Below are 27623 nucleotides of genomic sequence, written 5' to 3' on the forward strand. Positions count from 1 at the left end.
GAGGAACCCAAAAGAGTTCACATAACTGGCTAAACCATGGTAAGCCAATTTTTGCTCTTGGAATCTAAATTTTCACTTATGGAATCTAAAAATCGAGCCTGGTCTGTTGCCTCTACATTGGGCAATAATCCCCATGATCCATTCCCTTGTGGTTGGTCTGTGGTCTAAACCCAAGACTTTGGTTGTCAGACACAATGGACTTTTGCTTCAGGATTACTGATGCACCTGCCTTGTGTAAAGTAGTGGCTGGTGCAGCCAGAGCATGGAGAGCTGGGACTTCAGCAAACTTCACTACAGGACCTATTTTTAATGCCTGATTGCTCATAAATGTTTCTATAGACAGTGGAGGTTCTCTGGGGATGTTCCCTTATAACATGATGGTGAGGTTGTATGAGGAACAGCTAAACCGAACCCACCTCCAACGTGTTTGGGGCTGCCTTGACCTACCCAGGAAAAACTCAGAATCAGCTAAGATATATTTGATTTGGATCTGTTATCAACTGCTTGTAGGTAAAGGGAAAGTCAGGGAGGCCAGAATGCCAGTCAAGGACACCAGAATTTCACTCTATGGGAAAGGTGGAGCAGTGAAGGATGGCCGCCACTGCGCAGCAGTGTGACGAGTGAGGTTGGAGGCTGGCTGGAGGGGTGCTACCCTTCCCGGGAAGCCAGTGAGGGCTGGCAGGAACTGAGGGGAGGGTAGCGAGGGCACCTAAAGAGGGACTGGAGGCAGACACAGGGATGGAAATGGCTCCCAGGCATCTACAGAGCACAGCTTGTTGGGGCCAAAGGACACACGCCATGGGAAGTCCAACCCAAGCTGCGGGGAGGAAGAATTCAGGGTGGCCGTGGGAACACGGCAGTGGGATGGAGAGTGGGAGGCTGGGAACAAGATGTGCCCATCAGGGAAGAATGGAGCATTAATACTCAAAATGGTGGAAAATATAATTCTGTGAATGAACAAAGTCATAAAAAAAAACTGGAAAGCAACCCATCAACGCTGTAGGAGTCGTTTGGAAACCTCTTAAAGGGCAACAGTAACCAGCAAAATCTCACTTCTGTTTCTCATGAGAAAAACGTCTATCACGTTCTGCCGTTGTCTACAACCTGAGGGGGGATTATCTGCCCTGCACGCGGAGGCAGGTGCTGCAGTGGGCCGCTCGGGCACGGCCAGTGCCCGCGCAGCTCGGGGAGCCCCGGGGCCAGGCCGCGGCTGGGGCCAGCTCACCTGACAGTCCAGCAGCAGCCTCTCCAGCGAGGCCACGGCCTCCGGTCTCTGGAAAGCGTGCAGTCTCTCCTCCTGAGCCTCCAGCCAGCTGTTCAAAAGCTGTATTTTGTTCTCACTCTCGGTGATCCCTTCCAAAAGTTGTTCCAGATGTTGTATCTATGAGCAATGAATAAAACAAATTAGAAAAAAAAAGTCCTCGTTTTTAAACTACCTGAATTAAAATGTGAACATCATTATTTCCAAAGGACATTACTGCTTCTCCAATTTCTAATTACACATAATAATAAGAGGCTAAGACAATTTAGAATCAGGAAACAGAATCAAAATTCCATTCACATGTAAAAGTAAAAGCTAATCTGCTGGAGAGAGGTGTATTTTTAAGAGATATATTTATTTATTTATTGGAAAAGCAGACTTACAGAGAGAAGGAGATACAAAAAGAAAGATCTTCTGTGTACTGATTCACTCCCAAAGTGGCTGCAATGGTCGGAGCTGAGCTAATCCAAAACCAATAGCCAGGAGCCTCCTCCCGGTACCCCACACGGGTGCAGAGTCCTAAAGCTTTGGACCATTCTCCACTGCCTTCCCAAGCCACAAACGGAGCTGGATGGGAAGCGGAGCCTCCAGGACATGAACTGGTACCCATATGGGATTCTGGGTCATGCAAGATGAGGACTTCAGCCACTAGGCTACTGCACCAGGCCCATAAGATTAAATTTTTAAAATGCTCAATATTTTATGAAGTGGATACAGTATCATTTAATTTATTTTGGTCCTAGAGTTGGAAATGAATGACTTCTTCATTTTCAATGATATAAAGAATGTTGAACTGAACACTTAGTGTACAAAATCCTTTCTTTTTGTCTCTATAAAATAAATTCCTGAGCGGTAGACTGCTAGAGTAAACAATAAGCTGATTTTTATAGTTCTTTAAATTTTCCAAATGCTTTAAAAAGTTTTTTTTATTATTTTTGTTTTTGATGACTTTTACATATTTGATTAGGGTGATTGGGGTCAAGGGCTATAGGAATGTGGATAAGATCACCAATTCCACATTCTTTTTCTCCCCTTCCTGCATCTGGGGGAAGGGGAGAGACAAGGGAGGTGCCCGTTATTTCCCTCCTGGGCCCACTCCCGGATATGCACTCTCCAGGGGCTTCTGCAGTTTAACTTGACAGAATCAGCCCCCAGAGCCAGCTTCTGCTAGCTGATGCTGCGACAAAGCCCAACCAACCCACACCCACTCTGACATATGCATGCACCAGTAGGAACAGTCAGCCCAGCCTGACCTTCCCCGTTCCAGCCCACATGAGGCCCACAAGGTGTTGTAGCTCTGCCAGGCCTGGTCTGCCACCATCCTAATACACGCTCTCCTGTGGGAGTAGTGGTCCAGCCGGGGAGCCCTCCACAGCCCCGCTACTAGCTTTGCCCTCTTCCCCTTTGGTCTCATCTGTGCTGGTTGGGTGCTGTGGCCAAGTATGGCATGGCCCGCATCTCCTCGACATTTGCCAATGGGTGCTAGCTAAAGTCTGGCCTGGCCTGACCCACCCCTAATTCCAACTCATGCCTAGCCCTGCCCAGCTGGCACCCAGTCCCAGCCCTAACATGAACTGGTATGTGTTGCGACTGAATCTGGCTTGACCCACAGTCCATTCAGGCGCTCGGATTTGCCAGCAGGTGATGTGAACTGGCCCAGGTCTGCCACCCGACCTGCGCCAAATGTATGCTGCTGGGTATCCTTCCCTGGTCTGGGCTGTTCCCTATCTTAGATCTTGCGCTCACCTGCAGGGACTGTGTCCTTACAGAGGAGTTTCCCAAGCTACTTCATCAGAACCTCTCCCAATGTCAGATCTTGCGCACATGGGTGGATCCATGGGCCAGCCCTACTTATCTACCTCCTGTCCTGGGAGCAACAGTAACCTTTCCCAACTGACTTTTACCCATTCTGGTTTTTACTGTTTGGTGTTACAGCACAGCCAAGCCTGGTCCACACCTCGACACAGCTCACACATGGTTCAGCAGGGGCAGAGACCTAGCCTAGCCATCCCACACCTACCCTGGTTTTCACGAGCACCAGTTGGTGCTGGAGTCTAGCCTAGTCTCGTGGACCCCACACACTGTGCCAAGGAACACTGCAGCCAATTCCAGACTAGACAGTAACCCCTACTCTGGCCCCCGCGCCCACCAGTGGGAACCTTAACCTACCCAGGGTATCCTCTTTGCTCCCCAGCCAGGCCTATTCCCAGCCAGATCTCGTTTGTGCCAGTGGTTGCTCTGTCACAGCTTGGTATAGCCCCTCACCTGACTTGGCTTCTACCTTGGATGTTGTAGTCTGGCCTGCCCCTGGCTCCAGCTCCTGCTGGAGTAGGTGCTGGAACCGGCCTCTGCTCAAGTGTGACAGCCTAGCTCAGCATGACCCACACTCTGGCCTGGCTTCTGCACTTGTCGGTTAGCTAAGGTTTGCTTGGCTAGGTGTGACCACGGAACCTGCCAACATTCTCAGGTATGGGGACTGAGAATACTGTGGGCAGGTCCAGCACCCACATGCGCATCCTAAACGAGGGTGTGGGGCGGGCTGGGCCGCAACATTCATCAGCTAATACTAGGCCAAGATGGAGAGGCAGGCTATGCTGGACAAGTGACTAGCACTTGCTGGTGTGTGTAAGATCTGGGTCTGGGATGGGCCAAGTGGGGGAACTTGGAATGCTCCCTTAGTGGGTCACAGCTCCTGCTGGTGAGCATGTGGTCCAGGCCTGGGTGTAGGGCAGGATACGCAAGGTAGCTCCAACTGTTAGCTAATGTGTGGGTTGCTTTTGGAAGGGGGTGGATTGGGCAGGGCCAAGTAAACCTTAAAAAATTTTTTTAAAGCCATTATTCTATCAAGAATACTGTAATGGCTTTTGGACTTTGGCCCTTATCTTACTGTGATTCTCTAATAATATTCAATATTTATTCCAAGTATCTGATCCCTGCAGTCACTATCTTCCCATGTTTATTTGCTGACTATAATTCCATCTTTTGTGAACTGCCCATGTTCTCTATTCACATACTTTAACAAATGTATAAATCCATTTTTATTCCTCCCTCTACACAAAAACCAATCATCACTTACAATAGATATAAATATCAAACATCTTTTCAGGAGCTTTATTAATCTTTTCTAGAGTCACAGAGTAAAACAAAAAATCTATCAAAAAGCTACATGCCTCCTCCTTCCTTTTCATCATTTTTTCAAAGCTAAAATAGCTTTGCCCGTTTGACCATCTCTTTCTTGGAAAATATCCAATCTTTGACCATTCAATAACCTGACGTAATCAGTGATACTTAAAATTTTTCTGCATCATTTGCCTAACTCAATTTCTCACAAGGAAACCTCAGCATAAACATGAGAATTGCTTTCATACTCTCTCACAGACACCAAAGGACAATGTTAAATACAAGATTGAGATGACAGCTAGAAATAACTAGCAATCAACTCTCTGGATGCCTTCTGGCATCTTCCAACAGTGAGGTCAAGCAATCCCACACGCAGCTCTCATGCCGGAGCGTACCTTTCTGGTGAGGGCTCCATGAACTTGGTGCCACTGCCGGTTCATCTCCCCCAGGTCCTCAGCAAACGCCGTCCTCTCATAGCGCTTGCTTTCCACGTCACAGGTGCTTAACTGAAGCAGGGACTGGTTCACGAAGTCCACTATCCACTGTTTATAGTCCATCTCCATTCTACACTCCTGCAAACAAACCAACAAGCCAGTGTGGAAGCTGCCCCAATGACTCTGCTGCCCCTTGCTGCACGGATGAATCAATTGGCTGTCCCTTCTTCCACACCCGAGGGGGCACCCAGCTCCCATCTGTTAATCAAGGGGATTAACACCTGTTAGGAGTCACTTTCCACCTTCCCCAAACCAACCCCGCCAGGAGTCTGAGTTGAGCGGAGAGTCTCAGGGAACGACACACCCTTGGGACTGGAGGACTCACTGCTTTCCAACAGACTTTTTCAGGGAAGGGCAGCAGGGAGCAGGATAGGCCTCAGGAGCCCAGGCCCAGCAGAGGGCACTCCTGTGAAAGGCTGCCTCAGAGCCCCACTGGAATTCTGGGCTACCTGAGGGCTCATGGAAACTGAACAGAAAACAGGAAGTGAAGGCTCTGCCAGGAAACCCAGGACACTATTAAGAAACTGCCAACTTCAGGAGCCTCTCTTCTCTGTTCTTCTGCTTACAGACTCTCCCAGGGCCTCGTGGATGCCTTCAGGTTCCACAGCAATTCCAAATCCATCCCCACTGAGATGCCATCAGGCCTGCTATCTGTTCAGTTTTTTTCTGCAAATTTCTAGTACCTGACGTGGGGAAATTGGGGCAAAACCAGATGGTATGTGCCAACTGACTATTGCCTGGCCCAGCCTCTGCTGCTGTGGGAATCTGGGGAGCGAACCAGTGGATCTGAGATTAAGTATTTCTAACGCTTCAAGTAATTATTTTTTAAAATACAGTGCAACATATTTTTTTTAAAAAAAGCATATTTTGGTGCAAAATAGTTATGAAGACTATAAAGCGGTTTTTTTTTATAATGTGCATTTTCCATTAAGTTTTTGAAGGTCCCTCCTCACAGGTATGAACACCCACAATTTTTGCAAAATCAACTTATCTTTGAAAGTATGTATTGGGCCCGGTGGCGTGGCCTGGTGGCTAAAGTCCTCGCCTTGAACGCCCTGGGATCCCATATGGGCGCCAGTTCTAATCCCAGCAGCTCCACTTCCCATCCAGCTCCCTGCTTGTGGCCTGGGAAAGCAGTCGAGGATGGCCCAAAGCCTTGGGACCCTGCACTTGCGTGGGAGACCTGGAAGAAGTCCCTGGTTCCCGGCTTTGGATCAGCGCAGCACCGGCCATTGCGGTCATCAGATGGAAGACCTTCCTCTCTGTATATCTGACTTTGTAATAAAAATAAATGAATCTTTAAAAAAAAAGAAAGTATGTATCTATAAATAGTGTTGGCAGGGACCCAAACACATGAGCCAGCACCCATTGCTTCCCAGTGTGTGTGTTTACAGGAAGCTAGGACTGAGAATGGAGCTGGAGAGCAGCTCTATCTGACAGGGGATGCAGGCACCCCGAGAGCCAGCTTACCGCGGAGCCCCACACCCACTACAGCTTACGTTTCAATTCCACTTTGCATGAGCTTTTTTTAAACTCCCTCACATGTAATCATGACGAGGGACCATCCAAGGCACCTTTAGTCTAGTGTGAGTGCTGGGAGTGCATGGAAGAAGACAAGATGAGGGTGGGAAGGTACGGAGGGCTTCCAACTGTCCCAAGGTAATGGAAGCTACCAAACAGAATTAAGAGCAAGGGAACTAGGTTGTTTCTCTCGAGTCTTCCACTCTTCATTCCCCAACTCCTGGGTTAGTGCTTATAAATGATACCCTGTTTCTTTGTTCAATATTTCTTCTCCAGCTTATTTGCCTTTTTATTAAAAAAAAAAAACTCTACCTTTGGAGAGGTGCAGAGGGAGAGAGAGAAGGAGGGAGGAAGGAAAAGAAAAGGATTGGGGGAGTGGGGAAAGGGGGGGAGGACGGACAAATGGGCATGAGCAAGTGAGCAGAGGTCTAATCCAGTGGTTCACTCCCCGAATGATTGCAGTAACCGGGGCTGAGTACGGCTGAAACCAGGAGCCAGGAGATGATCTGCATCTCCCATGAACCATCAGGCCTCTTCCCAGGATCTGCATCAGCAGGAAGCTGGGGTCAGGAGCCAGAGCTGAGAACTGAACGCAGGACTCTGATGGGGACACAGCATCTTAATCACTAGGCTAAACACCCACTCCCCAATCTGCCTTCTATTGAATGACAAGATCTCAGTTCCCTTTGTACAATTACTTTGTGCTTTTGAAGAAGACTTCTAACTTGCGACGTGGAACTTGGACAAAGTTCGGAGCCTTCATCTGCACGCTGCACGGTGTCCATCCAGTTGATCATCTCTGTGATGGCTTTGCGAGATGGCAGTTTCTCCATCTGAAGCTGCATGGGCACAATTTCCACGTGAACATCACAGCTAACAAAAGGAATCAGCACAGCCCTGGAGAGGGTATCCGGCTTGATGAAAAGGTCTTTCTACAACATCTGGCAGGTGACTCACAGAAACCAACCCAGCATTCAAACTTAGAATACATGACCCTTAAATGACAACGGTGACCTCCACACAGACGAACACTGTGGCCCTGAGAAACTAAGTTAGGCTGATTTCTCCCTTAAGAGTGACCTGGCTGGAGGAGAGTGTAATAGTGAAGGCCCATATTCAGGGACACCGGGAGAAAATTCGAGAAGTCGCTGTAAAAGAGCTGTGAGCTAGCAAGGGAATGCTAATTCCAATACCCACTCTCCACCCGCTTACCTGGTGAAGTTTTTCTTGAATATCTGGAAGCTGAGTTATGAGCAGCGTCCATTTTTGTTCAAACTGGGCTAAGGAAGCTCTCAGCGTGGCCGTGTCGGCCTCTTTGAGATGCAGAAGTTGGTTCCCAGTGCTGACGACAGCCGTCTTCAGGGAGGACTTCTCGTCTACCTCCTTTGCAAACTCCTGCAGCAAACAGTCGTCAAAGTCAGAGCACAGAGTGACCGGGAGTCAGAATAACCAGGTACACAATAAACTGGGTAAACAACAAATATTTGAATCGGAATGTTCATGCTCACGCGCATCTGTGCACACTCACACCCGTCTGGCACACATACACACCCATCCACCCCATACACTTTTTCACAGTGCCTGCCACTATTCCAGGCAATAGAAACAGCTGGATAAGGGAGGAAAATGGCCTTTAACATACATTTAGGGGGAGGCATATGATGCACTGGGTAAGATGACAGCTAAGACACAAGGGTCCCACATAAGAGTATCGGAACTAATTCCTGGCTAAAGGATCTAGACTCCAGCTTCCTGCTAATAAACACCCGGACAAGTCATAGTGTGAGTGTGTGTGAGTGTGTGTGACCGAGAAAATCTCCCAACTATTGATTCATTCCCTAAATTACAACTGTCCGTGCTGGGCCAGGCTGAAACTGGGAGCCAGGGTTTCCCAGGGTGGACAGCAGGGCCCAAGTGCCTGACTCGATACTTGCTGTCCAAGGGTTTCACTAGCACAAAGGTGGCACCAGAGCAGATCAGGGGCTCACCCAAGCACACGGGCATGGGACCAGGGGATCCTAGCCAGCTTCTTAACAGCTGTGACAAATGCCTCTCCCTGCCGCCCCGGCCCACAGGCTTACTTCCCGCCTCTCATTGGCTGAGCATTTCCCGTAAGGACTTACGAAGAAGCTGCTGATGTTGCTTCTGACAGTCTCCAGGTCCTGAGACACATCGAGGGACCGTTCTTTCCAGTGATTCAGAGTTTGCTGTGCAGATCCCAGCCACCGGGTGAGCTCATCCGAGTCTCTGTTATAACTAAAGGAGCGGAATGCAGAGACAGGACATCAGAATGCACGTGGGAGGAACAGCTCTCGTGACGGAGCTTCTCGGGGCCTGCTGCTTTCTCTCCTCGGCTGGCCAGCTCCTCTACAGAGACCATGGTGGCGTGTGTAAGGATTACGTCACACTGCACACCACACCCCAAACCAGTCGCTTGTGTCTTTTTCCAGAAATCCTTCCTTACGGCTAATCAAGAACAAGGGTGCACTATAAGGTCTCAAACATCCTTTTCATTTCTTTGTACAGTGATATAAAAGGGACAGCAGTGGGTCAGGACAAAGGCTATTTTACACATCGAATGTTATCCACAAATTTGTTTATAATCCACACATAGCCAGCCTTTGTACAAGTTGTTTAATAACAAATTGCTTGGCTAGATGCTGACATATGAATCTGATGTGATATGAATATCCAAACTAAAGGTGGATATGCCTCGGAATGCCAACTGCCTTGGGCTAAGATGGCCTTTAAGAGGCAGGAAGACAATGAGGGCCAAACGTCTTGCCTTCTCCACCAGGTGCCAGTGGTTTAGGACTATGCCAACCAAGCAAGCCAAACTCTCAGAACTCAAAAGGCACGTCCACCTTGTTCTATTCATTAAAATACCACACTTTTCCTTGAATGCTGGGACTTCTAGAAGTGGGCATAGAAGAGCATCACAGTATTACAGTGACACTGGATGGGGAGTCTTCAAAAAGTTCATGGAAAATGTATAACATGAAAAGCAAAACTATGCAAGGATGTCCAAAAATAGTTTTGAAAGATTTATATGAAAGGCAGAGTGAAAGAGAGGAGAAGAAAGGAGGGAAAAGGAGATTGTCATTCACCGGCTCACTCCTCAAATGGCAGTAACTGTAGAGATGATTAGGCCGAGCCAGGAACACAGGACCCTTTCAGATCTCCCAGACGGGTGGCAGGGACCATCACCCCCTGCTTTCCTAGACACGTTAGCAGCTGACACATGACCTGGTGCTCTGATAATGGGGTCCTGGATTCTGTAAGTATTGGCTTAACACGCTTACCACAAGGTCAGCTGCAGACTCCAAAACTTTTTGCCCCAAAATAAATTTATCTTTCATTTACTTGTTTATTTACTATGTGAGAAGTAGAGACAAAGACAGATAAGGAAGAGAGAGAGAGAAAACATCCCCACCTCTTGGTTCACTTCCTCAAAGCCAGGGCTGAATTCAGGAGCCCACAGCTCAGTGGAGGTCTCCCACTTGGGTGGCAGGGACCCCAGGACTTGAGCCAGCCCTTCACCCTGCATGTGGGGAGGAAGCTGGAGTGCCAGGATTCATTCACACTCAGCCCTCCTAAGCAGGATGCAAGCGCCTTAATCAGTGTTTTCCTCACTAGCCTCAATGCTTGTCCCATAAACTTTCTTTTTCATCATATTTTGCACAAACTTTTTGAACTCAATTCATATCAAGTATTTCACAACATGAATTCTACTCACCATAGAAATGCTATCCACAGCTTTCAGCGAAATGACTGTACATTATTTGTGTCTAACAAACAAGTATCAGAAACTCTAGATTGCATTTAGTTCTGAAAGAACTCAAGGTGCGGTAAGGGATAGTAGGTGAAAAGCAACTGGTCACAGCACCCCGGGGAGGCTTTTTCCTACAGAAGACAGGCCCGGGGCCCCCTGGGAAGGCCCACCTGAGCAGGTGTTTCAGCAGGGTCTGCAGGCGGTGCAGTTCCTGGTCAATCTTCTTGTCCAGGGAGAGCCACTGTTCCTCCAGCTTGGCCATCTGGCCTCCAAGTTCGGCACAGCTCACAGCCCCCACCAGCTGTTTGCCCTCGCTCAGGGTCTGGTAAAGCTGGGCATGCTTCCCATCCAGGTTCCTTTTTATTTGCTGGCGCAAAAAAAAAAAAAAAAGCCACAGAATGAATGCCACATTAGCTTCACATACCAGTTGTGTGGGTGCTCAACAAGCTTGATTTCATCTTTCGGGGCTCAATGGGCATTGGAGCGGAAGTGACCAATCTGGGTTTCTGTGAATTACTGTTTATTGCTTAAATTATTATGGGGTACTTGCAAAAGTTTATGAAAAATGGACATTAAAAAACAGGTTGATGTTGGAGCAATTTTTTTTCAAATCCACGCATAGTTTGATCCATGACATACTGATCTCTCGCATGTACAAATCCTTTCTTTAAAAACTTGTAACAGGGGCCAGTTTGGGGGCACAGTGCGTAAACCTGCTACCTGCAATGCCAGCATCCAACATAATAATTTCATTTAGTGAATAAACTAATTCAAAAATTAAAAACTACAACGGGCTACCAAGGACACCTCAGCATTTGCTCATCCCTCAGAAGCGCAAGCTGAGAAGTCAGACATGACTTGCGGTTTGTGTCCTCACAGGGCAGTGTCGGGTCAGGCGATTCTGCAGCGGTCACCCTCGGAGGTCACCAAGCCAAACAAAACACATGCACAGACATGGACCAGACAGTTAACGCCTCCGTCAAAAGAACCACCACCACAACCCAAAACACACAAGCTGGCTGCCTGCAGGCCACTGCAGCTTGCAGACACAGGTTGTATGTAAAAAATGATGCTTTCTTTATTACTTTCCATGTTTATTTTTTTGAGAGTGGGAGAGAGAGAGAGAGAGAGGAGGTCTTCCATCCACTGTCTCATTCCCCAAATGCCCATATTAGCCAAAGCAGGGCCAGGTTACAGCCACTATCTGGAACTCCATGCCAGATTCCACATGGCTGGCAGGGACCCAGCTACGTGAGCCCTCACCAGCTGTGCTCCTGATGCGCATCGGTAGGCAGCTGGAATTAAGAGCAGGAGCCACAACTCCAGACCCAGGCACTTCAGTCCAGGCTGCGAGTGTTCTATGTCCAGCGTCTGCTCCCTAAACCTTGTTTTGGAAATCAGGAAACTGTACAGCTAGCCCAGGATTCCCAGCACCTCTGGATCTGGCCAATGGAGAGCATGCTCACCCGCATCCTCTCCACCCCTCTCTGACTGCAGCCCTGCCACCAGTCCCCTCATTCCTGGGTAGTCGGTGGGGTATTACAGACCAAGGTACAGACATCAAGGGGAGCAATAGGAAAACATCTATTTTTTCATACTGTGTAAATGCAAGAGGAAAAAAGCAACTTGTTTCTAGAATCTCCTTCTTGGAATCAGAAGGGTGAAAGGCAGAGAATTTTAGAGTAAATTATAGCAAATAGCCAAACATCAAGTTTCAAGCACAGAACATAAAATTCTTCAGAACTGCCAATGCGCTGGCCCCTGAAGGCCACAGCCTGCAGGCGATTACCGTCCGCTGCTGGAGTCGGCAGGTGCTGTTTATTCTGACAGCTGTTTAGACAGTAACAGTAAATTATGCCCCAAAATAGAACTTCTGCTATTTTTATTTAATTTAAACCTTTTTAAAAAAATATTAAAAATTATATTTGCAGTGCCTCTGCCACAATTTTCATTTATAATCTTTTTTTTATTCATTTGTAATCTTTACCTTCCACCCAAGCCCATAAGCTTGGATTAATAGTCCAACGTCAGTTTATTTTTTTTTTTAAAGATTTAATTACTGGACAGACAGTGAAAGACATACAGGAAGAGATCTTCTACCCACTGGTTCAGTCCTGCTCAAAGCCAGGAACAAGGAACTAGCTGTAGGTCTCCCTCGCGGCTGCCAGGGACTCACTGCTGCTTCCCAGGCGTGTCAGCAGGAAGCTGGATCACAAACATGGCATGACTGGTACCAGCCGTCTACATGTGGGATGCTGGTCTGAAGTCACGGTTGAACCTGTGGCATCACCAGGCCCACACCCAACATCAGTGTTTCAAATTAGTTCTAGAGCCTGGCGTGGATTATAGAGTCCTGCCTTGCATGTGCCAGGATCCCAAATGGCTGCTGGTTCGTGTCCCGGCAGTCCCACTTCCCATTCAGCGCCCTGCCTATGGCCTAGGAAAACAGTCGAGGACGACCCAAAAAGCCTTGGGATTCTGCACCTGTGTGAGAGCCCTGGAAGAAACGCCTGGCTCTTGCCTTTGGATTGACTCAGCTGTCTGTTGTGGCCCCTTGGGCAAGTGAACCAGTGGATGGAAGATCTTCCTCACTATCTCTGACTTTCCAACAAAAATAAACATTTTAAAAAACAGTTCTAATATTCTAAGGCCCTTAAGTGCCATATACTTCATCCTTAGAACACCTCAAAGAAGTTCTTTTTCCCCCTCACAGGGGGCAGACATGTGCTGGTCCCTTAGCTGGTGAAGTGCCGGGCCAGAGTACTGGAACATGAGTCTGTGAGAACGGGCATCTGGCACAGTAAATGCCACTCCAGAGTGTCTGCATTGAAGTGTCGGCTCTGCCTGTGGTCCTGGCTTTCTACAAACGTCAACTGTGGGAGGCAGTGGGTGATGGAGTCTTGCCACCCATGGGGGACCAGATGGAGTTCTCACAGCTTTGACCAGCCCAGCTCTGGCTGTCCTGGACATTTGGAAGATGAGCTGGAGGATTGGAGATCTTTCTACATCTCTCTTAAAAAAAAAAAATCCGTTGGTTCAACTGCAAAGGCCATGTGACTAACACACCTACTCCAAAAGCCACAAATATCCCCTGAAAAGATATTGTCCATCAGTCACTCACAAATCTCTCCATGAGTAAGCCCAAGGAAGTCTATATATGAGGTGGGCTTTACAGGCTATGTCTTTCATTTGGAAACTTTATTTACTATGAAGTATTTATTTGGAAGTCAGGCATACAGAGACAGAAGAAAGGCCTTCTACTCACTGGTTAACTCTCCAGATATTCACAATAGCCTGGGCTGGGCCCAGACAAAGCCAGAAGCTAGGAGCTCCTTCTGGGTCTCCTACGTGAATGGCAGGGCGCAAGCACTTGGGCCACCCTTTGCTGCTTTTCCCATGCCATGAGTAGCGAGCAGGGTTGGGAGTGCGATACAGATAGGACCCCACAAAGGAGGCGCATATAGGACGCTGGCACTGTAGATGACGGGTTTACCTGCTAATACCATAATACCTGGACATTTTATTCAGAAGTCTGAAAATAATTCCTTCTTTCTTTTAAAAAAAGATTTATTTGTTTTTATTGGAAAGTCAGATATACAGAGAGGAGAAAGACAGATAGGAAGATCTTCTATCTGCTGGTTCATTCCCCAAGTGGCTACAACAGTCAGCATTGAGCCGATCCAAGGCCAGGAATTTCTTCTGGGTTTCCCCAAGTGGGTACAGGGTTTGAAAGCTTTGGGCCGTCCTCTGCTGCTTTCTGAGACCACAAGCAGGGAGCTGGATGGGAAGTGGATCAGGTAGGACATGAACAGGCACCTAAATGGCATCCCAGTGCATGCAAGGCAAGCATTTAACCACTAGGTTATTGTGCCAGGTCCTTGCCTGCTTCTTAAAAATGCTGTTTTGAGGCCTGTGCTGTGGTGTAGAGGGCTAAAGCCTCAGCCTGTGGTGCTGGCATCCCATATGGGCATAGGTTAGAGTCCCACTTTCAATCCAGCTCCCCACTCGTGTGTCTGGGCAACAGCAGATAATGGTTCAACTATCTGGGTTCCTGCCACTCATGTCAAAGACCCAGATGACACCCCCGGCCAGGTGTCAGCCTGGCCCGGCTCCAGCTGTTGGGGACATCTGGGCAGCAAACAAGCAGATAGACCATCTCTTCTTCTTTCCCCTTCTCTGTTACTTTGCATTTCAAATACACAAATAGGGGCCAGTATTGTGGCACAGTGAATTAAGCCACTGGCTGCAACACTGGCATCCCATATGAGCACCAATGCAAGTCCCAGCAATTCCACATCTGATTCAGCTCCCTGCTAACGTGCTTGGGAAATGATCCAAGGGCTTGGGCCCCTGCACCCATGAGGGAGACATGAATGAAGCTCCTGGTTTCTTTCCACTCACCCCTGGCCATTCTGACCATGTGGGGAGTGAGCCAGTAGCTGGAAGATCTGTCTCCTCCTGTCTCTCTATACTGTGCCTTTCAAATAAATCTTTAAAAAAAAGTAAAAATCTAAAAAACCCCAAAAAACTTAAGTATTTTAAAGTTCTATTGAAAACATTGCATTTGTGTGTGTGTGTGTGTGTTGGTCACATTCAAAGCCTCTCACAGAACTGCCTAAGGTTCTACCTTCTCTATGGCTCTGAGATTTAGTGATAAAAATCAACAGTAAAAGTGACCAAAGGATAGACAAGTCTCTTTTTTTTTAAAAAAAAATAGACTCATCTATTTTACTTGAAAGAGTTATAGAGAAAGTAGGAGAGACTCCGAGATCCCCCCTTTAGGTCATTCCCCAAATGGTTGCCACAGCCAGAACTGGACCAGTTTCAATCTGGGAGCCAGGAGCTTTCCAGTCTCCCATGTAGGTGCAGGGGTCCATGGACACGGGCCATTCCTCCACTGCTTTCCCAAGCCAGGAGCAGGGAGCTGGATTGAAAGCTAGAACAACTGAGACTCAAACTGGTGCCCATATGGGATGCTGGTGCCACAACGAGAAGACTACCCCACTATCCCACCATGCTGGCACCTGAATGCGTTGGTGGCAGGTAACAGTCTGTTGTCTGTGTCACAGGCTGCATCCGCTGGAGGTTTCATCACAGCAATCAAAGAAAAGCATGTTTTGAGGCCCAGAATTTAGTAAGTCCTTCCCAGTCATCATTGTGTTTCCATGGTAACAGGCCAATACCATCCACCTCCTGAGACAGGTGGAACCAGCTTTACTCGTGTACATCACACAGGAAGGATCCAGACGCTCAGCAGCAGGAAGCTCACAAAAGTGGGCAATGGGGAAGTAATAGAGCCGAGCCTCTAACAAGGAGCTCGTGACGGAATCTGCCGGGTTCCTGAGCACAGGGATCAGTGAGCTAGAAGAAACAGCAATCCCTTCCAAACCGCTTGAGCGTCAAGCAGCACATACAACACCGAGCGCTAGGATCATGCCTTGGACAGCCAAAACAGAAGCCAAATACCTGGTAGAGTGAGATCCGTTCCACTAATCTTTCCTCCGTCTCTTCCACCAAACTCACGGAGGGCAGTGTAGACAGGAGACTCTCCAGATCCTTCTCAAGACACGCATAGTTTGCATCAAACTCTTCCCATTTCTAAGAATGAAGGCAGAAAGTCGGTGGGAGCGCTTTTCTAGAGGGACTCTGTGCAAGGGCAGGGATCCACCCACCCAAAGCTGGCCGTGGAGACCGGACAACATGAAATCACCAATTCCTGGTGATCTCAGAGGTGAGACCCCGGTGAGAACGCAGGGAACAACCGGCAAACAAGCACAGTTTTAAGAACAAGGTTTTTTTTTTGTTGTTTGTTTTGTTTTAAACCTAGTTGGCATTCGTTTTACCTGTCTTGCCAAATTGGATTAAGTAATTAGAGAAATAATACGACTTGGGCCAAATAATACCCAAAGTACTTCCCTTGAAACCTCAGAGTCTTCAGCGGGCCCATTTTTGTTGCTTAAAAAAAACCAAAGAACTAACTTCTAAGGCCTTTTTCAACAGACGCTATCAAGTACCCTTACTTCAAGTCCAACGGTGACATGCTACGGGAACCTAGACCCACAGAGGGGTGCAGGCTTACACCACATCAGGCCCACCTCCTGCCTCAGCTTCCCCCAGGTGCCCTGAGCATCTCCGAGCCCTCGGACAATTAGACCCTCGCCTATTGCTATGTATATATTCAAGTAGTGGGTCACCTGGCTTTCCCAGGAAGCCCAGTGGGACTGTGGAATCTTTGTGTTTTTCTTTAAATTCTACATACGTGGTGTCAGAACACTACAAGCTGAGACTCTTACCCAAAGCATTTCCTATTTTGGAGGGTTTTTTTTTTTTCTAGTATTTGCATAAGCTTTACCAGCTCAGCAGCATTTCTGAAACCTGAAATGCTCCAAAGTCTGAAACACTGCAAGCTGACAGATTTCTGAGCCTTGGGATTAGGGGTGTGTGGCTGGCCTGTCAGGTGGCCACACCAACCACGACTAATTGATCTTGCACTGAAACACTACCAGCTCACATTTCCCTGGGGAATACTTCCTTCCTTTCGTCCATTTCTCTTACTTGCCAACACTGGGTGTGAATGGCTTACTAAGGCAGAGGGAAAAACCTTAAGACCAGAGGCCTTCTGTATGCTTCACTGTTCTCTGAACAGAGCACGAGATCTCTCGAAGGAGAGCAGTTGGTAAACCACGCATGGTTCCATCCAATCTCATCCGGGGTCTCCAAGTGCTGGTAATGTTGTGTGATCACACACACAAACCTACAGGGTGGAGAAGTGCTGTGCTACCCCAGGTTCAAGTTGTCCGAGAAATCCCAGCTAACAACACTCCACATTGCTTCTGGTCACAGCCCTGTTGACTTACAGCTTGCAGTGCCTAGACTTAGACCTGGAGGTAAGAGCTGAACCTCAGGAATTCCCAGCTTAAGCAGGAAGCTAATGCAACCCAAATACCTGTAGCAGACTCTGTAGCAGAGTGCCACGCTGGCATGACTCTTGCTGTAGTAATTTAACTTCTGTGACTTGTTCGGCCCAAAATGTCTCTCTGTTTTGCACCAAAGAAGGAGACACTTTGGCACAGTATGTCTGGATGAACAACATGTCAGCAAGAAGCTTCTGGAAGAAAACCTATTAAAAATGAAAAAGAAAATTTAGTATTTATTTTTAAACTGCAAAGATTTTTCAAAGCAAGTTACGTTACCCTTTTATACAGTAAGTCCTGGCTTTTAATTCAAAATCAATATCAAATGGATGAGAAAGCAGAAAGAAAACCGCAATGGATGCCTTTGTCTTTGCATACCAGTGGGAGCTTGACAAGGTATGTAGAGAAACGTTACCCTTATTTATATTTTCTACAAAATGATCCATTTTAAGTGGCATACATTATTGTGAGCCAGTTTCAATTTCCAGAGTTTTCTAAACCAGGTGAGTTTCCACAATGCTACAAAAGGTGGCAGGTTAATTTCAAAACCGTAAGTTCAGTGAGTGTGAGAGCAAACTCATTTGGGTTGCATATACAAAGCAAAGGGGTCTAACCCCCAGCTCTAACTTAACAAAATGGCCAAAGAAAAGGTTTTGGTTGCTGTGGGTTTATGGAAATCTACCCTGAAGGATAGCTGTTTAAGATTTCACTTCATAGCTCCTCACCATGTGCAGTCAGCTGCTTCCTCTAGTTTGTGGGGGGCCCTCATTGTGTGGCTTCCATCTTTCACTCCCAGGGAGGGACAGGTGTGTAAGTCCGTCACAAAGGGCCTGCCACATGAGACTATCATATTTATTCTCTTCTCCTGCCCATTCTTACACTCTGTATATATCCAATGTTTCCTAGATTAAGGCACAAAGATCTTCGACTATGAGCTTGCTGAGGCTCGGCACTGACTCATACATTTGTAATAGTTAGCACATAGATTGCTGCCTAGCTTTAAGGGATGATCAAAAAAAGTCTGGGGGACGGGGGAGGGCTGGTGCTGTGGCATAACAGGTTAAGCCTCTGCTCATGGTGTCAACAGTCCATATGGACACTGGTCAGAGTCCTGCCTATTCCACTCCTGATCCGCCTGGGAAAGCAGCAGAGGACCGGACTTTGGCCCCTGTATCCACATGGGAGACCTAGAAGAAGCTCCCGGATCTTGAGTTTGGACTGGCCCAGCTCTGGTCGTTAAGGCCATTTGGGAAGGTAATCAGAGATGGAGATCACGCTCTCTCTCCAACTCTGCCTTTCAGATGAAAATTATAGTGAAAAGAATTGAAAATGAATGGATTTACAATAGCATCATTAGAGATCTGTTTTGATTCCAGTTCTCAAAAATGTTTTTCTTAAGCCTTCCTACAACCATTTTACACATTGAAGATTATTTTTATTTGAAAGGCAGATTTTGCAGAGAGAGAGGGAGAGGTCCATCTGCTGATTCACTTCTCAAATGGCCAAAATGGCCAGAGCTGAACATGATCTGAAGCCGGGGGCCAGGAGTTTCTTCCCAGTCACCGATGTGAGTGCAGGAGCCCAAGGACTTGAGCCATCCTCTGTTGCCCTCCCAGGCCATAAGCAGAGAGCTAAATTGGAAGCAGAGCAGCTGGGATATGAACAGGTTTCCTATAAGACACTGGTACTAGCAGAAGGATTTAATCATTGCCCCGTAGTCCTGCCTCTCATTTTGCCTATTAAACTGTTTTTCTTAGAATGTATTCTCATCCTAATTTTGATTGAATATGGACAAATGTCTGCCTTTTCAATCAGCAAAAGCTCCATACACTCAAGGAGCAGGGTCTATTCTCACAAGCCTGTTCTGAAGGTTACTCAACTCCAGGTCCCGGTAGACAGTAAGTACTCTAAATAGATGCTTACTACATGATCAAATGCTGCACGTCTCTCCAAGGAAGAAAGCGGAGAGTCCTGGACCCTGAGACTCCTCCAGCCTCCCTTCTATGGAGGCTCTGAGCCCTGTGTCCTACCTTATGATGTTGCACCTGTGCCTGCAGAGCGGCCTTGCTCTTGGCTGGCCGGAGGTGGTCAGCAGAGAGCTTTTCCTTCCCGATACGCACGAGCTCCGCCATGCCTTGCAACAAGGCCTCGTGCTGGCTCTCTGCGATCAAGGGGCCGCTGAGATCGGAGCACCTGTGTCTGAGGAGTGTCCACATTCCATCGAGAACGTCCTGCAAGGGGAAAAGGTGGGTGTGCACCGGAGAACAGGCCGAGATCCTCCAGGGTGGAGTCACCGTGCTCGGTGAAGGCTCCCCACTCACCTCCAACTTGAAAACCTCCTGGAGTGCAGCGTAAGGCAGGTGAAGCCTCTCCCCTTTGTCTCTGAGCTTGGCCACCCGGCTCTCGGAGTTCTGCAGCTCCGCCATATGTGCGTCTGCTTTCTATGGGACAACACGGAAAACGACACTTCAATATGTTAGGGAGTACACATGATCAGTTGAAAAGGAATTCAACAGCCCAAACAGGGACTGGGGGGAAAAGTCAAGGCCCTGCTTTTCCTCCTTTGCCTCCAGCTCTCCTTATCCATCTCCCAGAAGGACCCAAGGTGGACAGCTCATGCCTAACGCGCTGTAAGGGTGCTCCCTGCTCCAACAGGAAGCGCTTCAGAGACTGTAGGGAATAGTTATCATTCTTAAAGTTGAGAGTAGGAGAGAGGGAGGGAAGGATGGAGGAGAGAAAGACAGAGCCCACTTATCCATTGGTAGGCTCCCAAATGACTGAACTAGTCAGGGAATAAAGCCGGCAGCCAGAATCTCAATCCAGGTCTCCCATCACATGAATCATCTCCGAACCTTCCAGGTTTCCATCAACAGGAAGCTTGAGTTAGGAGCCAGAGCCGGAATCCCAGGTACTTTAATGTGGGTTAGGGATTGCTAGTGCTGGGCCAGGTGCCTGCCCGTTTATGGTTTTTAATTCAAGCAATGCTGCCAGGTTCAGCCTTGCATATTTATGACATTTATAATTATATACTTGCCCTGTATCCTTAAAGAGTGTCCAAACCTGGGTGTTGGGATAGTACCTACACACGGCAGGCCCTCACGTGATATTTGCTGAGACAGTGAATGAAGTCCCATTGCTATCTAGGCTTCCTACACTTCTGTTATAAAATCAAATGATGCCCAGAAAGTGGTCTAACTAGTACTCCCACAGAGAGGGCAAACATCAGTGCTGACCACCCTTAGGGTTCTGCCAGTCCGGGGAGACACAGCATGTAGTCTCTTGTTCCCACATGCTGTGTTTCATGAAGAACAACTGAAGATATTATTTTCAAAGGTGAATGTTTTACTGCTTAGCCTTGACCACTGGCCTCAAAGAAGGGGGTAGGAGGATTCTACAGCTTCCACCTGGAACCCTCTGGTCCAAAGTCAGGTCAGTTGGAATAATCTGGAGGCAACTACCTGCAGCTGTTCCCCGACACACTGGCTGCCAATTTCATTCAAAGACTGCTGTAAAGCCGCCTTTCTCTGGATGAGCTGGTCATACAGTCGCTTTATTTCGTTCTGCATGGAAAAAAAAGACACATACATAGCAATGAGTGGCTCTTACCCTTGGTCACACCTAAGTGGATTTTCAGATGTTTTGACAGCAAAAGTGGCAAGCACACCTGAATCAGAGGGACACACATCCTCATCCCTGAACTTTGAGTGTTGGCTTGCCGCTCCTCTCCCCCTGCCAATGCCCCCGTCCCAGCTCTCCTGACCATGGAACCTTGCCACCTTCCTGGCTTGTTCTTAAGCAAATCCTCTACATGCAGCGACTACCACCCCGTGTTTCAGCATGCATCTCCGAAAGATAACACGGATTCTTCCCTTCCAAACCCGTACCCTATTCTCTGCTCCAAATCAATAATTAACCCTAGGGATGACTGTTGGGACAGGGTTCCTATTCCTTTAATGGCCTGGAACTTTCGTTTGCATTAGGATCAAAACGCAGTCCTGCTGCCGCAATGGTGCAATGTTGTCTTCAGTTGTGTTTAATCCATAGACTAAACCCAACCACTTCTCTTTTACTTCCTGGATTTTGTGTCTAAAAAAATATGGGGTTTTGGCTTTAGTCTCCTACCACCCGAATTTGGCAAACTGCATCTCCATAGTCTTGTTATATACCTACTGAAGTTCCACAAGCTTCACCTGATTTACATGAGAAGGACTGCTTCCTTAAGTGCTTTTTGCCTCAAAAGTTTTCACCTTGGGAAATCTTAGCTGCTCCCTCATTAGTCTCCCCACTACAGTCTCCCCAGATTTAGACCCCATTATACAAATGCCAGAAAAAAATTTACTTGAAACATACAAGAACTGCCGTCTGTTTGCTCAAAAAATACAATGGCTGGCTGAGACAGTCAAATGACAATCAGTAAACAGCTAAATGTAACACGAGACAAGAAACATCATGTTAGTTCAATCTAACAAAATCAAACCTGTAACTCTAGAAAAAGCTGGACTTCAGGGTCCCCAACCTTGAGGAGCAGGAGGGTCTCCCCGCTGTCCACAGCACCTGCTATTCTCAAGCGCCATGAGTTACAGGAACGATTGGCAATTCAGCATCCGCATGTGACTTTCCACGGTGCCAAAGGAGGTCTGGTGTTGGGACCTGGTATTGGGCCTGGTGGGAGGCTCTTGGCTCAGTAGGGGCACGTCCTAGAGACCTACCTGGTAGCTGCGGTTGTAGTCAAGGCCGGCTTTGAGAGACTTGCTTTTAGAGCTGGCTGTCAGCTGCATGAGCTCCAGACGTGCTTGGAGGTGTCGGAAACATTCAGGGAGCAAGCTGGGGCTCCTGCCAGGAAACGTCATGGCTTTTACAAGATCATCTTCCTTATCGTTCAGGGCTGCATGAAGTTGCTTCAACTCCAGAGCTAGGGCCTGCGAGAGGAGAGCAAGGAAGACAAGAGTGAATGCGCCCAGCCGCGAGTGGCTCCAGCGCTTGGTCTAACGCTCTCGGCAGCTGTAATGGCCAACACGTGGGCTCATCAGGAGGGCCGTACCTCGTGGTGCGCCTGCTGGGCTGCAAGGTCCTCTCTGAAAATCCCAGGTGTGTGCAGCAGCTCCTCCACACTGCCAAGGCACTGACTCAGGGTCAAAAACAGGTCAAATAATTTCTTCTCCAAATTGATGTAATTGTCATCTGTCATGTGTTCCTGAATCAAAAGGAGAGAAAAGAAAAAAAAAAACCCCAACTTTGGATTCCTCACCTTCTAAAACTTACATTCCCTCTTGGTTTCCATTAACGCTTTCAATTTATGCTTTTAAAAAGCAACAGCTGGGCCCGGTACGGTGGCGCAGTGGTTAAGGTCCTCGCCTTGCATGCCCAGGATCCCATATGGGCGCCGGTTCTAATCCCGGCAGCCCCACTTCCCTTCCAGCTCCCTGCCTGTGACCCGGGAGAGCAGTGCAGGACGGCCCAAAGCTTTGGGACCCTGCACCCGCGTGGGAGACCCGGAAGAGGCTCCTGGCTTCGGATCGGCATAGCATCTGCCGTTGCGCTCACTTGGGGAGTGAATCATGGGATGGAAGATCTTCCTCCTCTCTGTCTCTCCTCTCTGTATATCTGCCTTTCCAATAAAAAAATAATAAAAATCTTAAAAAAAAAAAAAGCAACAGTTTGTTTCAAACACTTTGTGAACTAGGTGGCAGACCCCATAAATTCAGATGAAGATATTGAATTCTTCAAAAGGATGGCAAGTTTAAGAAACAGTATCAGATAGACGCTTGACTACTCAAGAGAAGCACCTGCTGGAATTCAGAGGAGGTAGGAGATGAAGGGCTTCCTGCCAAGGGTGAGGCAGGGAAGCCCATGCACCCCCAGAAATCACTGCACGTCTCTGCTGTCTGCTTCCTGCCCGCAATCTTCCCAGGCAGCGGAATGTGGGTTCAGGAAATCAGGTGCAGCGTGCATAAGGAAGAGACATCACAAGAGAGGAGCGTCAGAGGGTCGATGAAGAAGGGGAAGGGATTCTAAAAGCCTGGTTCTGGCTATGCAGCCAGGGCAAGTGGGGGTGAGACTGATGAGCTCATAGGGAGACCCAGAGCCACCTGAGATGGAAGAGGAGCCCTCACCTTGCTCAGACACGCAGAATAAAAAGATTGCTTGGGTGTAACCCATGCACACAGAAGTTCTTGGAAAGTGCATGTTATTGAAAAAGTATGCCTGCATGGGTTTTAACATTTGGGGGGGGGCACCAAATTAAACTTGTCTTTTAACTCCCTGTTTCCATGAACTTTGGAAAGTACCTAGTACAGTTCAGTGGGGTGTGCTTGAAATCGCTATTGTGCCCTGATGAGTGTGGAAGCCACTGGCCTTGGGAGTCACTGTTCCATCATAAACTGGGGAGATGACCTCTTTTTCTTTATACACGGTCACCATGAATTCCCCACCAGTTGTCTGTGGTTTAGGAGCATATCAAAGCTAGCTGTTATCTCAGCGTGGGCTCTGTGGCCTATTGTTTGCTCAGCTGGAAGCCTACTCAAGGTTAGAAACCTGGCCTATCTTCTCCTCCTCCTTCACTTTTCCAGCCCCAGGTCAGCGCTGCAGACAGCCTCATCAACCACCCCCCTTCCTGTTCATCCCGAGCTCTGAATCCTTGGCACACATGATTCTCGGCAGCTGCCACCACATTTGGGAGTTGGCCACCAGGATGCACTCTGTTGGCAATCTAGGATCCTTTCTGTCAAGCGTTTTTATTATTTGTTCATTGACTAAAGCTATGACAAAATTTCCAATCCTATCATCTCTCTCCTTTTGCTAAGCGATTGCCGTAAGGCTGACACCTGTGCAGCTCCCACCTGTGTCTGAAGACGACTCGCTTCTTGACGTAGGTCTTCGAGTTGCGTCGTGTAGGTTTTCAGTTCTTCGGCTGTTGGGTATCTAAAGTTATATACACTCACACTGGGTAGAACGTTCGTAGTAGCGGCAACCTATTTGAAACGGGGACACCTTGTTAGCGACAGATGCGACTATGCTAATGTAAACAGAAGCAGTTCATGGAAAGCTGGAGCATGCCCTTCTGAGTTACTTTTTGTTGAGAAAAATCATTTGTAAAAAAAAAAATCATTAAAATGTTAGCTGCATGGACAACTTTGAAGGACAATAGGTTAGATTTAGACACCCAAGGGTCCACTAGCTATCAAAATGAGGCAAAACGAACCATAATTAAAGAGAATCACAAGTCTTTTCATTTAGTAGCAATGAGTTCAGTTGCTTTATGATTTGATTCTGTATTTACCAGTTCATTGACTGGTTGGCTCCTAGTACAATCAACTCTTAGAGTGGAATATTCTGAGGATGAGTTTTGCCATGGTTTAAGCAAGAATTGGCTCCCTAACTCTTGCAGATATACAACCAATACCCAAAGTCGTAACTTAATGTTACCAAGAGGCCAGAAATCGAATCTGTTATTTAGGAGGTGGGCCTGGTGGGAGGTTCTTGGCTCAGTAGGGGCATGTCCTCACAAGGTTGCTCTTGAGAAGGCTGGTTACAAAAAGTCACATCACAGGGCATTTCAATGGTTAGGACACTCCTGGGGATGCCTCCAGTTCACACTGAGCTTTTGGCTTGAAGCCCCAGCTCCGCTTCCAATCCAGCTTCCTGCTAACTGTGCACCCTGAGAAGCAGCAGGTGGTGGCCTGATTGCTTGGGTCCCTTCCATTCAGATGGGAGACCAGAATGGAATTCCAGGTTCATGGCTTCAGTCAAGCCCAGCCCTGAATGTTACAGGCATTCGGGGAGTGAACCAGTAGTCAAAAGAGATAGCTCTGTTACTCTTTCAAATAAATAAAAGAATATTTAATGAATACAGAGACGCTGGAGCCGTGGGACAGCAAGTTAGACTGTCATCTGCGGTGTGGCATCCCACATGGGTATCAGCTTGAGTCCTGGCTGTTCTACTCTAATCCAACTCTCTGCTAACGTGACTAGAAAAGAAGCAGAAGTGGCCCGAGTGCTTGGGCCTCTGCACCCATGTGGGAGACACGGAGGAAGCTCCTATCTCCTGGCTCTGGCTTGGCCCTGCCCTGGCCAGTGCTGCCTCTTGGGGAACGGACCAGAGCATAAAGCTCGCTCGCTCTCATTCCCTCTCTGGAACTCTAACCTTCAAATCAGTCTGTCTTAAAGTAAATGAACAAAAGTCTAAGTTGGGGCCATCCGCTCACCCTCCTGGCTTTCTGATGTTCCTTATCATCCCTCCACACACACGCCACTGCCTTCATCAGCCACCCAAACAATGGAGCCACCCGATCTTGAACTCCACAGCTGTGAACCCTTAAATAAACCCTTAGTAGCAATGAAAAGTGGACAAATACAGATTTACTTGAAATGTGCTGTGATTTCAGCGAGGAGAATGATTCAGAGTTAATGCCTCAAACTGCAAGGCTAAAACACAGAGGGTTAACACACAGTGTGGGGTGGAGCTGAGAAGAGGACTGCTGAATGGCTCTTGGCTGCCACAGCACATTTAAGGGGGAGAACAGAGGATGAAAGCCCTATTAGTATCAGCTGGCCTGTCATTCATTACAAACACCTGACACAGGATACCCAGAAAGCAAGGATTCAATGTGGCTTCCAGCGTAAGATCAGGCAGCTCCATTAGTTGGATTTCTGATGAGAGTAGAGGATGGCAAAACACTAAAGGAAAAAGCATCATGCAGTGAGCCAGGAAAGAGAGAGAGAGAATATAAGGGAGAGAAATATGAATGGGTGGATTCATTCAGACTTCCAGAATAGAACCTCCAAGCAGAGCTACCTTTTGAGGACACACTGCAAAGAACCAAATAACCTCCTACTCAATTCACCTCCTAGATACAAGCAAGGGAATCAAGCCTGGACCCCATCAGTACTATCAGTGTATGACTTTGAGACTTAAATGTCTGTCTGAGTTGGGGAATCAGATGTTGTTCCAATTACAGCAATGAGTCCAATTCAACTTTGGTTGGCTAAATATGGTTCTTGACAGGAGACATGAGAACTGACAAGTTCTCACCAGTAACCTTTGCCCAGGCTTAGTATGTGATAGATGGCAGAGTTGACTCTTGCGAGCAACAGGTTCATTCAGTTTATTGAACATGTGTGGAGAGGAAGCCAGCAGGTGTCAGCAGAGTGGGCCAACTCAAATAAGACCTGTGACAGCAGTGATAAGATGTGCTGGAGTAAACACTGACTGGCAGGTGCCACTGACACAGGGCAGAGTCTAAAGAATCTTCCGAGGAATTACTGGCACTCGCACAGCATTGCGTAATTTTTAAAACTATTGCTTAAAAACATATGATTCATTCCTTTATTCATTCAAGAACTAGAAGTCACTTCTGTGATGTCTTGGGAACTGTGCAAGATGCTTTAGCATGAAACATGCACAGATGCTCTTTCTTCTCAGAGCCCTAAATGTGGCTTACAGAGAAACACACTCCTGGGGGAGAAGTCAGGGAAGTCCCGGGCTTCACAGCGCAAAGCAGGGTCAGCTGGTGCAGGCGACTACAGCCAGGAAACAGTGTCAGCAAAGTGAAAGTTCCTACTGACATCTTCACATTCTCCAAGTGAACTACCACATCATATAAAATGCACCTGCTCACAGACTCTTCAGAAAGTTAGCAGAAAATTCATATTTCAAACATTTTTGCACCAGAAGAAACTTATCTTTTCATTCTATTTCTTCACAAACTTTCTGAAGAGTCCCCAAACTTTTTGGGCTTTCATGACAAACAGGATCGTAGGCTCACATGCACCCACCTGTGGCTCCACGAGCTGAGGCAAGAGTGGCCTGGTGTGGGATGACAGTTCCCTGTGCAGATACAGCCATTTATCTCCACCCTGGCCCTCGGGTGACAAGTCGGGGACACCACTTTCAGGGTGAGAGACCCCATTGCTGCTAAGGAAAAAAAAAAGTGAAAAGAACCGACATAAACAACGTGGCGTCACTTTCACACCATAGTCCGTGAACGAGAGCGAAAGGAACACTGCTAAGTCTCGCAAGCATCAAACAGGAACACACAAATGTTTTCAAAGGTTTCACCTCTCAGATGACTCCTGGGAAGTTGTATCTTTATCACGTTGGCTACACTGGGCACCCATTTTCTTAGCATTAACTTCTATGAACTTGATTAAGTTTTTCTGGTCCAGTGGTTTTAGCTCAAGAACCTAAAATTGAACGTAAGATTAAAAAGGTCCAATCAGTCAAGTTTTCCCATAAGTGCCCAAGGGGATTCCTATTTAAAATGATCTAACCTGAAAACATTTCTTCTTGCATCCTTTATTTCTTAGTTTTCTTACTTGCCGGTTCTAGCTAACTTCTGCTTCTCAAAAGCCAGTTGGGATAGTCACACCACTATCAAGTGTTAATTCAACTGTATTGCACACATGAAAAAGTCACCAAAACTACAAAAATACATTTTGAAATTACAGGCAAAGCAGAGTTGCCATTACAGAGGTAAGCTCACCCTGGAGATAGCTGCATGGTTGGATCGGAGATGCAAGTTAGAAAGGCAGCAAAGCTGAGG

At 47.5% G+C, this 27623-nt stretch overlaps 1 protein-coding gene across 1 annotated transcript in view; it reads right to left on the reverse strand.

Annotated features, from left to right (window-relative positions):
• Positions 1 to 27623, reverse strand: part of SYNE2 (spectrin repeat containing nuclear envelope protein 2) — a 309068-nt gene that overhangs the window by 71076 nt on the left and 210369 nt on the right. Inside the window, exons 70-85 of the mRNA XM_040975466.1 lie at positions 27140 to 27264; positions 26857 to 26992; positions 23922 to 24053; positions 22124 to 22276; positions 21792 to 22001; positions 20541 to 20642; positions 19404 to 19523; positions 19113 to 19313; positions 17115 to 17288; positions 15635 to 15766; positions 10339 to 10535; positions 8520 to 8652; positions 7609 to 7791; positions 7095 to 7235; positions 4777 to 4953; positions 1226 to 1381 (exon numbers count right to left, since the gene is read on the reverse strand). Of these exons, the coding sequence (XP_040831400.1) occupies positions 1226 to 1381; positions 4777 to 4953; positions 7095 to 7235; positions 7609 to 7791; positions 8520 to 8652; positions 10339 to 10535; positions 15635 to 15766; positions 17115 to 17288; positions 19113 to 19313; positions 19404 to 19523; positions 20541 to 20642; positions 21792 to 22001; positions 22124 to 22276; positions 23922 to 24053; positions 26857 to 26992; positions 27140 to 27264 (2472 nt within the window). The remainder of the gene's footprint in view (positions 1 to 1225; positions 1382 to 4776; positions 4954 to 7094; positions 7236 to 7608; positions 7792 to 8519; positions 8653 to 10338; positions 10536 to 15634; positions 15767 to 17114; positions 17289 to 19112; positions 19314 to 19403; positions 19524 to 20540; positions 20643 to 21791; positions 22002 to 22123; positions 22277 to 23921; positions 24054 to 26856; positions 26993 to 27139; positions 27265 to 27623) is intronic.

Source organism: Ochotona curzoniae, unplaced genomic scaffold, assembly GCF_017591425.1.
Source record: "Ochotona curzoniae isolate NIBS_2020 unplaced genomic scaffold, NIBS_Ocur_1.0 contig_2688, whole genome shotgun sequence".
NCBI classification, from domain to species: domain Eukaryota; kingdom Metazoa; phylum Chordata; class Mammalia; order Lagomorpha; family Ochotonidae; genus Ochotona; species Ochotona curzoniae.